This window comes from Gossypium raimondii, chromosome 1 (assembly GCF_025698545.1).
Source record: "Gossypium raimondii isolate GPD5lz chromosome 1, ASM2569854v1, whole genome shotgun sequence".
NCBI classification, from domain to species: Eukaryota; Viridiplantae; Streptophyta; class Magnoliopsida; order Malvales; family Malvaceae; genus Gossypium; species Gossypium raimondii.
This window is the reverse complement of record NC_068565.1, coordinates 46,275,943-46,285,875: the sequence shown is the minus strand read 5'-3', so window position 1 is coordinate 46,285,875 and position 9,933 is coordinate 46,275,943. Positions and strand designations below refer to the sequence as shown.

At 33.7% G+C, this 9,933-nt stretch overlaps 2 protein-coding genes across 3 annotated transcripts; one reads left to right on the top strand and one right to left on the bottom strand.

Moving 5' to 3' along the window:
* Positions 1–391: 391 nt before the first annotated feature.
* LOC105786103 (uncharacterized) lies at positions 392–4,180 on the top strand. 2 transcript variants are annotated; one of them, XM_012612388.2, is made up of 10 exons: positions 392–957; positions 1,195–1,251; positions 1,588–1,665; positions 1,772–1,825; positions 1,994–2,073; positions 2,678–2,777; positions 2,865–2,927; positions 3,119–3,403; positions 3,640–3,700; positions 3,829–4,180. In XM_012612388.2, the coding sequence occupies exons 1-10, from the start codon at positions 745–747 to the stop codon at positions 3,924–3,926; spliced, it is 1,089 nt and encodes a 362-aa protein (XP_012467842.1). In that variant the 5' UTR covers positions 392–744; the 3' UTR covers positions 3,927–4,180. The 2 variants fall into 2 exon arrangements, with proteins under 2 accessions (XP_012467842.1, XP_012467841.1); XM_012612387.2 differs by having other exon boundaries at positions 1,991–2,073.
* Positions 4,181–5,457: 1,277 nt separating this feature from the next.
* Positions 5,458–9,353, bottom strand: LOC105786102 (uncharacterized). The gene is made up of 8 exons (XM_012612385.2): positions 9,185–9,353; positions 8,368–9,000; positions 8,202–8,279; positions 7,284–7,527; positions 6,902–6,989; positions 6,648–6,768; positions 6,122–6,526; positions 5,458–5,847 (listed from the first exon to the last, which is right to left on the bottom strand). Exons 2-8 carry the CDS (start codon positions 8,965–8,967, stop codon positions 5,653–5,655), a joined length of 1,731 nt encoding a protein of 576 aa, XP_012467839.1. The 5' UTR covers positions 8,968–9,000; positions 9,185–9,353; the 3' UTR covers positions 5,458–5,652.
* Between the last annotated feature and the right edge of the window lie 580 nt (positions 9,354–9,933).

Here is a 9,933-nt window from a genome sequence, read left to right as displayed (position 1 = left end):
TAAAAAAAAAGGATTTTTTTGATAAAATGCCCAAGATTGATTATAATATAATAAAGCGATAATGTAACCTTTTTTTTTAAAATTTGATATCCTTTTCCAATTGTTTAATAATATATTAGTAATATTTTTTATGTCATTCATATATTATTTGGGTAAGATCTTTTTTAATTTGAACTTTGAATTCGAAATTTTAAACTTGAAATTTAAATTGAATCTAAACTCTAAACCTTAAATTCTAAATTTAACTTTTTGATTCACTATTTAAATTCGGGATTCGTGGTACAATTTAATTTAAAATTCAAGTTAAAAGAAAATATGTATGAGACAAAAAAAATTTACTGAAATATTATAAATAATTGGAAAGAGACCGGATGACGTAACACTCGGCTGATGTAGTTCCCAATTGAAACTCACCTCAAACATGGATGACTCACTTGAGTTATAGGGACTATTATTCCTGCCATGGATTTGTAGTGAAAGGGCAATCATGATTTTTTTTTCTTCACCAGGTATTCGTATGCACAATCGAGTAAACAATATAGGTGAGTTTAAATTAGGGTCAAGCCAATAACAAAAGATAGCAGTAAGTTAAACCTGCCATTTTTGTACAAAAAGGAAGCTGCTATTTGGGAACAGTATAAATACCGTCCAAAGTCACTGAAAACCCTTTTTGAAACCCACAACTCTTCGGTCTCGGACTGTTGTTTGGAGGCTGAGAAACTGAGGGAAAAAAGACTAAATGAAATGACGGGAAGTCCCACTGAATCCAGGCCTTCTAAAATACTTAAAACCCAAGGTCACACCGACCAAGATAAAGAAGATAAACAACTACAAGACTTAAGCATGAGCAAAAACCCTAGAATCCAGCGCTATTTAGTAGCTATTGAGTACATCGGAACTCGCTTCTCTGGGTCGCAGCAGCAGCCCAATTGTCGCACAGTCGTTGGCGTATTAGAGGTAGTACCTTGGTCTCTGTTTTCTTTTTAATTGCGAAACTGAAATGAAAAAGGAAGGCTCTGACATTTCGAATTTTGCAATGGCATTCTGTTTACAAATTGTATTATCATCGATATAGCACCTTAAGATTTATGTTTTCTTGGATTTGGTGCCTTTGTTTCGTTTTATTGCAACGTAAACAAATTCTGGTTGAGATAACAATTAGGTATCGTAAATTTTGATGCTTGGGTTTTGTAGGAGGCTTTTCATAAATTTATAGGTCAGCCGGTTTCGATCTTTTGCTCAAGTCGAACTGTAAGTCTTCATCCTTTTGCTTACTACACTGTTATTATATTCTTTAAACATCTTCTCCATTGCTAGTTAGTAACACTTAATTTAAGGACTACTTTCATGGATTAAGGGATGCACTGACATTTTGGTTAAACTAAGGGTGTGGGATTTTTCAAATAACCTTTATGAAGTCAATCAGTAATGTTACTAGGAAGCTCACTTGTAGTTATAGATATACGATCAACTTTAATTTGCTTGAATAGGACAAATAGTTCCATTGCCACTATCCAATCTGCTATTGGAAAACTATTTTATGAGAATGTCATATAGATTTTTAGTTTTTCTTTTCCCCAATTCCAGGATGCTGGTGTACATGCCTTATCAAATGTTTGCCATGTAGATGTGGAACGCATAAGCAAAAGAAAGCCTGGTGAAGTGGTGAGTATTTACACATAATATTTACTTATTGGAGTATTCTGCGAGTAACTTAATTTTAAATTAGTTTATGACTGCTGCACAATTACTTCCCATGCTAAAAATGCAGTTACCGCCTCATGAACCATCTGTTGTTAGAAGAGCTGTGAACCATTTCTTGCAGGTGTGTTTTCTAACAATCTTTCTAGTTTATGCATTAAGATGTATAAGTCGACTGCTTGTCATCAACCCAGGATTACCAACTTTGTTCTTTGAAAAAAACATTTTTACCTTGATTGTGTTGGTGTTGTGTATCTAATAACACATTGTGTAATTTGGTTTACCTTAGAAGAATGAGGGTGATATTTCAGTGATCGATGTCCGATGTGTTCCAAATGATTTCCATGCAAGATTTAAAGCTCAGGAGCGCACGTAGGTATTTTTTGATCTTCATTTCTCTATGTGGAGACTCTAACTATGTGGCTCAGCCGACAAATACTTTTGGTGCTATAATTCTCTGTTGGATGTTAAATGTTACTTCTGGGACCTTTCAAGTTTAACCCTTTCCCCAATTACAAGGAATCATGATTAATTAGAATGCAAATCAGCTCTTGGCTTTTCCTTGTGTATTGAAATGGACCTTGGCACTCGAGGATTTGGGCAAGTATAACATTATATGAAAGGAACAAGCTGCTGCATGTTAGGATTCAAATTATTCTGTCAGCTTATCTTCATACGCTAAGCATTTTTTCTGAATTCATTCTTTTAAGTAATTCTTGACCACAATATGTTCTTTATTGAATTTTCCCACCTCTAAGAGGTGCAGCTAGTACAATTTAAGCAGATTTCACCCGATATTTTAGGTACCCTATTTGTGTAATGCTATATGCAAGAAGACCCCTTGTTACAATTTAGACGCACATTGATGATTTTTTATGGTGCTCTAAAAGTGCAAGACTATGATTTTGATTTTTTGTATTTCATAAATTGAACTGTATAAGATAGACATCTCAATTTGTGAGAAATAATATTGTAGGTACTTTTACCGCTTGGTTTCTGGCTCTGAGCCTTTGTCTACCTTTGAAAAAGAGCGGGCATGGCATGTACCAGAGAAACTAGATCTAAATGCAATGCAGGTGGGTCTGTTTTTTAATTGTGTTCCCCTAATTTGATTTAATTATTGATTTACTCCAAAAATGAGAACTTAATTGATATACTTGTAGGAAGCATGCAAAGTTCTTGTTGGACATCATGATTTTAGTTCCTTCAGGGCAGCAGGTTGCCAGGTGGTTACTTTTCTCATGTGCATAAAGTATCATTATCATATGTGTTACAGGGCTTTACATGTAGATGTACACATACACGCATGTGTATGCCTACATGACATAATCACACAAACATTGTTTCCAAACAGCTGAGAATCTTATTTTTCCATCTTCCTAGTTTTCTTGACTACCCAAAGATGATGTGTGTTTAGGCAAACTCACCAATCAGAACTTTAGATGAACTCCACGTCTGTGAGGTACCTGCAACTCCTTATTTCCCGTCAATCACAGAGAGGGAACAGAACAATTCAAGCTTGAAAGATTCTCATACATGCTCTGTTAAGCCTGAGGTTGAGCTCCCCATTAATTCATTCTCCAATACTAATGATATGGTAGACACGAATAATGGTAAAAGTAATCTAGAAGAATTTGGAATAAGGAGGAGACATTGCAGCTATGTGGTAACAGCACGGGCACGCTCCTTTCTTTACCACCAGGTTTCAGTTATTGCCTTTTTTATATATGATTTTGATGACCCATCTGTTAGTTGTTAAGTTCACTACTTTGTGCAACAATTTTCAACCCAGTCCAAGGGAGACAACAATTGAATAACATTCATCCCTATTTGATGTATCCTTCGTCTTACTGATAATTTATCTTTGTAGGACATTAGCTGTTCAATCATTCATATATATATATATAATATGTCAATCTTCTGCTGGATTTCATGCAGGTCAGACTGCTTGTTGGTGTTCTCAAATGTGTTGGTACCGGAGAGTTGACAACTTCTGATGGTATTATTTTCATTTTATGTTCAGTTTCATGTGCATGCAGACAATTGTTTATTCTAATCGAGTTTTTTAACCCCTTTTTTTCTTTTCCGGGACGGTGTTCATGCATTGAATCGAATGAATTATTTCAGTGGAAAGAATTCTGAATGCAAAAACAGTGACTGCCGCAAGTCCAATGGCCCCTGCATGTGGTTTATACCTTGGACGTGTGAAGTATGACCTACCATGATCATGAGATGCTTAAGCTGTTGTTTCCTACTACATGAGCCTCTACTTTGGTCCAGGGACGGACTCTAAAATGGGGCTAATTTCCCCCCCCCCCCCCCCCCAAAACTATTACGAATACAGTAATTTTAAATGTCTTTATTGAAATTTCAGTCGTATTATAATAAGTAACAAGACTATTTGGATAGGTAGTTCATCACTCTTTCAAGAAAGTACATTTCCAAGAAATATCTGGTAATGGAGTTAAATACTTGAACATTCTTTTCTCTTTATTTTTTGTATTTTTTTGGTCAACAAATTAAACATTCAAAGCATACTTCAGGCAAGCAATCTCCTGCCTTAACCAAGGAGCAAACATTGTTTACAACATCAATCAAAACATGCAAGGATATGCAATATATTCATCCTGATTAATTTTTATATTTTAATTTTATTAATTTAATTTTAGTTTTGATCTAAACGATAATAGTTAAATCTGTTAGGTCAAATTTTGTTGCTGTTTCATATTATGGCGTAAATTGTAGACTTTTTTTCAATTTGATCTTTGTGGGATCATTTACTCTTCAAATTTTGAAAATAGTCTAAACTCAAATAGCAGTTGAATGGATTAACTAAAATAATAATGGCTTTTTGTGAATATCAAGTGGAAATGACAAATAGTTCGATAATATACTTGTGACATAAAATTTTGATATTTGAAAATATCAAAATTAACGGTTTGATCATAATTTCAATTTTTAAAAAACACAGGAATTAAAAATAATTAAATTAGAATATAATATTAAATTCACAATTTCTGTATAATACAAATACTAATAGTAAAATTTTGACAAAAAATTATATACAGTAAAAAGAAATGAACACAATATATATATCTTTAAAAAAATTACAAAAACAGCACCATAAACAAAATATGATATATCTAAGAATTAGTCTTTAATGCATTAACTAATGGCAATATGACATAATATTTAATGATGAAACCTCAACATTAGGCCTGTTAATCAAGGGTGCTCACCATATCCCCAAGGTTGTGCTTGCGTTATAATTTAAATGAATGCTTGTGGGTTTGAAATTATATTGTATAAAAAAATTAATTATATAAATAAAAGTTTCTAACGGAAAAAATAAAAATCATTAATTGTCTTGAAGAAAAGAAGGAATAACTTTATTTAGGACTAAAGATAATGTTTTAGAAGTTGTTATTCACCTTAATGAGGTGTGAGATTGTAATTTACTAACATTGTATATCATATTTAATAATTTTTATATTTGTGGTAAACAGCCAGAACTATATTTAACAATTGTGGGGTTAAAGTTAGATGAGATGAACTAAAAACACACCCAAATTTGATCCATACATTTTTTTTTCTCAAAGCAAGACTCCAAAACATTAATAGATATGACAAACTAATATCATAGTTCTCCACTCCTCACCTAGAATTCTTATTTTAAACATAAAAAAGTAGATGAACAAAATGATTTTAACACTTTATCAAGAATGAAAGACTATAGTTATCTGATAAAAGGAGGAATTAGAGGAAGGATACTTAGATTAGAGGAGTAAGCCACAAATGTAGATCAGATCTAATGTCAGAGCGTTCTGTGTGCTTAGCAGCTAATAATTTACAACGGTATTATGTAAATCACCTATTTCACCTAGACAGATTTTTCCAGGGTTATGCCAAATACCTCTTGACAAAGGAAAGAACCGCAAGAAATCTCATAATCTACTTCATGAATGACTCGATAGCTGAATGAACTAGACTAGTTTGAGAATCCCGATTCAGAACCAATGAATGACGGCCACTCCAAACAGACTTCTTATTGTCAGGAAAGAGAACTCCACATAATTTAAGAAGCATGGGATTCTCGAAGCAGAAGCTCTCCAACATTTTAGACCTTTGTTGCCTTTCTTGAGCCTCCTGTAATTACATGAACACCATTAACTCAGTGCATGACCAAAATACATAGTAGCATGTCATAGAAATGCAAAATAGAAACCTTGAACTCTTAAAACATCACTATGCCAAGAACTTTACAAGGTGTTTAAACCATGTTCCAAACAAGTAGGAATAAAGTTTGTGCAATGAAGGAGGAACAGAATAGATTATTACATTTTAGAAATCAGAGTACATTGCAAATGATGCAAAAAGAAAAGGTGGGGAGGGAAAAAAGGGAAATGGGGGACACAAATACCTTGTATCTCTGTTGTTGAACTGCTTTACTTTCTTCTTCGTTTTGTGTTGTAATTCCTTTCTGGTTTTGGGCTACTGCACCAGACTTATCCACTGTTTCAGGCTGAGATTTTCTACTACGCTCCTCTGACAAGCTATCTCTGAACTCTGATTGCTCTTTCGTTTGACCTTCATCTTTGTTAATAGTCTTTATCTCGTTTTCTTCCTCATCCTCCTCTTCCTCTTCTTCCCCATCATCTTCCTCCTCCTCATGCCTCTCCTCCATACGGCTATACTGATGCTCAGACACCTCCCCTTTCACCTTTTCTCCTTCACCTTCCACCTCAGCATCTGCATATGGGTCCACTGATTCATCCATATTTAATGATGAATCTTCACCATAAGGACTACCAACAGGTGAAGATTCCTACAATCAAGAAACAGAAAAGAGAAGTCAATCTTCTGTTTAGAATATTAAAAGTAATTCTTCTGCCGATCAATTTAGCCTTAAACCTAAGCATTAGTCCAATAAATTAGCAGCAGCTTACCTCTTGCAGGGGATCCAGGACTTCAGAATGACCTTTAGCCATTCTAGCATTTGCCTCGCGCTCTCTCTTGCGTCGCTTCAAGACGCAAATAGCACATAAGCAATCGCTTTTATGGCGCCTTCTGCAAAATGAAGGATGAAAAGCAAATAGAGAAAATATATGCTTTGTTTAAAAAAAAGTTTAATGCGGATGAAACTTTCCAGAAAGCACCATCGTGCAGAAGAGAGAAAGAGGAAAACCCCATGACAACATACCCGTGTTTTCGGTTTTTCAGTTTTGATTGACCAGATTTTATCTGCATTTTCCCCTGGCTGGAATCCTCAACATCACCGCCTTCAGCACCTGATACAAAGGAAATAAAAACTTCTAGTACAGCCATGTCTATGATGCCAAAAAATCCTCAGCTCCACATAGGAAAACAATTTTTATGAGAAAAATGACCAATATTACGAGGTTTTATCTTTAACACAAGGATCAGAAAGGCAAATAGCTTCATAGATGGGATAAAGAATACTCATAATTTTAAAAACCTTCCTCAGAAACTAAAAATGACAGATGCATAAGCAAATTCAGTATTAAAAATAAAAAGGAAAATGCATCAATTGCTAGGTAGCACAAGTCAGCATCAATTCTCACCATTTGCTCCTTTTGAATGTTCAGTGTATAATCCTGCTGCTGTCCAATACTTCATGAAATTCTTCTTCACTCGTCTCATTAGGTCCAAGATAGCATCACCTTTGTTGTTGTACTTGCAACAATTATCCCAAATGTACTGTACATCCTTAAACACATCTTCTGAATCCATGTACTTGTCCCCACTTTCAAAATTGTTGCATATAGTTCCAAAATCCATTGGTGTGTCTATGATATCAAAATAGTCCTTCATTTTTGATACAGAAAAGAATTAAAGAAATAAAATATCTTGGTAGACCTAAGAAATAGGAATGAGAAAGCTATATGGCATACAGCAAGACATAAATGTATCATCCAAGTCTGCAGAACAACAAATAGAAAAGGCATTGGCTTCCCTACAACAAAACTCTCTTAGGTAGTGTTTGGGAATTAGGATTTGGATTTCAAAAATATTGTAAATTGAGTGGTAAACTATCTAGAAACGTCACATTCATGATCATTTCTAAAATCCATGGATTTTTTAGATGCCTATTTAGTAATGAAATTGAAATTTTCAAAATCTTTTTGGATTTGATAAATCCATGTTTTTATACTTTTCTAATATACTTTATATATTGAATCTCAACTAATTTGTCTATAACATAAGCATTTCATTCTTACAATTTACATAATAAATGAAATCCAAATCCAAATTCTGAAATCCATGTTCCCAAACGGAGCATTAAGTTATTAACTAACTCCCTAAGGAGAACAATACCAATAGCCATAATACTACAAATGCATTGATCATCAAGACCTGAAGAAATAATTAATTATCTATCATCTAAAGACCCCTTGAATAATACAAAGAATAAACTGCTGCAAAAGCTGGAAATCTTTAATATCCTTAGGCTATAAATATAGCTTGTTATTCACACTTACAGGTATCCCCAGAGCTTCAGGGTTGACAGGCTCATTGAAGGGAGCAGCTGCTTCCATTTTCATCACTTTCTTTATCACCTAGGAAGAGCAAACAACAAACCACAATGAAAAGATGAGACAAAACAAAATAAATGCTAACGGAAACTAAGTTAAACCTCCAACATACCGTCAGAGCAGAATCTAATTCTCGCTTATTATACCGAGAACCCAAACGAGGCATCTTTGCTTCTTTCTGGAAAGAAGACTCACGTTCTTCTCCTATAACATTACCACTCTTATCAGCATTTGAACCAGCCAACATCCTAGATGACTTAATCTTGATACTTCCAGCTTTCCTTGACACGCTACTAGAAACACCCATTTTCATCTCTGCAGATGAATTAGCACTGTCTTCCATTTTCTCATAAACCCCACCTTGTCTCTCAAACCCTACTTGTGGACTACTCTTATCGGTATCACTATGTGAAGGGACATCAGATTCCAACACTTTTGATGATGTCTTGAGCTTCACCTTAACACGACCAACGGACTTACCAACGGCCTTATCCACAGAGCTATCAGGATTTACGCTGGTGACATTGAATGCCGGATCGGTTCTGGTAGATGAAGGAGTATCAACTTCCATCCCAGATTCATAATCATCATTAACAGAATTATCATCAGTATTTACACTCGCAACATTGCCAGTACCCTCATTGGGAGCCACCAAAGCAGCAGCATTGGCTTTAGCTTTATTTCCTTTCTTATGCCCTCTCTTTCGTTTCATTTGTCTAAACAAAATTCAGTCTTTTCTTACACACTACAACCAATCATAAAATAACATAAAACTAAGTTAAAAGCATTTCCACCACTCCAAAGATCACTTGCATTTTCTACAAAAATTGAAATTACACAGAAACCCAATTCCCAAAAACCCTAGAAAGTTCGGATGTATTGTCAAAAAGTGTAACTTTTAGAGACAGAGAGAGAGTGTGTTAGGTTACCTTTTGTTTGTGAGAGTAATTAACGAACGAACGTTAGGTATTTGGGTCGGAGATTTTCTAACGGAGCCGGGATTTTTTTTGATTTTGAGTTTCCAACGTTCTTCCTTCGATTTTCCTCCGTAAACTGCTTCCCGCAACAAAATAAATCAGATTCGCTGAACCACGACGTCGTATTTATATTTTAGATTTAAGTATCCTATCTATATTATATAGCACATGGGTGGGAAAAAATTATACAACAGATTTATAAAATGTTTTTGAAAAAGTTATATTTTCTTGTGTTTGAATGAATCATGTAAAATATTTTCTATTGTTTTTAGATTTCTTAAAATATTTCATAAAAGTCATTTTCAATTAAACAAATATACATTTGAGATTTTCTTATTTTTCATTGTTTAATTGAATTTATTTTTATCTATAATTTTATATTTTACATTATTTTTGCATATATTAAAATATAATGTTAAATTGATTCATTATAACGTCATTTTTAATTACATGATTAGCAAGTGAGTATTTTTATTTAAAATGTGACATCAACAAAATTGACACAAAAATGTAACGATGTCAACAATTGGACTTGATTTTCAAATTTAAAAGTAAAATAACTAAATTCTTGAAAATAAAATACAAAAACTAAATTGCAAATCTATGAAGTACACATAGACTTATGACATATTTTAACATTTATACTACAAAACATTTATTATTAACATATTTATAATTGTAATAAAATTTATTATTACAAT

What these genes read in the sequence shown, in the direction of transcription:
- LOC105786103 (XM_012612387.2), top strand. Translation starts at nt 745, where the DNA reads ATGACGGGAAGTCCCACTGAATCCAGGCCTTCTAAAATACTTAAAACC. An exon ending in CTGTGAACCATTTCTTGCAG is followed by an intron (nt 1,826 to 1,990) that starts GTGTGTTTTCTA and finishes GGTTTACCTTAG; the next exon opens with AAGAATGAGGGTGATATTTC. An exon ending in TCAGGGCAGCAGGTTGCCAG is followed by an intron (nt 2,928 to 3,118) that starts GTGGTTACTTTT and finishes ATGTGTGTTTAG; the next exon opens with GCAAACTCACCAATCAGAAC.
- LOC105786102 (XM_012612385.2), bottom strand. Translation starts at nt 8,967, where the DNA reads ATGAAACGAAAGAGAGGGCATAAGAAAGGAAATAAAGCTAAAGCCAAT. An exon ending in AATTAGATTCTGCTCTGACG is followed by an intron (nt 8,280 to 8,367) that starts GTATGTTGGAGG and finishes TGCTCTTCCTAG; the next exon opens with GTGATAAAGAAAGTGATGAA. An exon ending in CTGAAAAACCGAAAACACGG is followed by an intron (nt 6,769 to 6,901) that starts GTATGTTGTCAT and finishes TTCATTTTGCAG; the next exon opens with AAGGCGCCATAAAAGCGATT.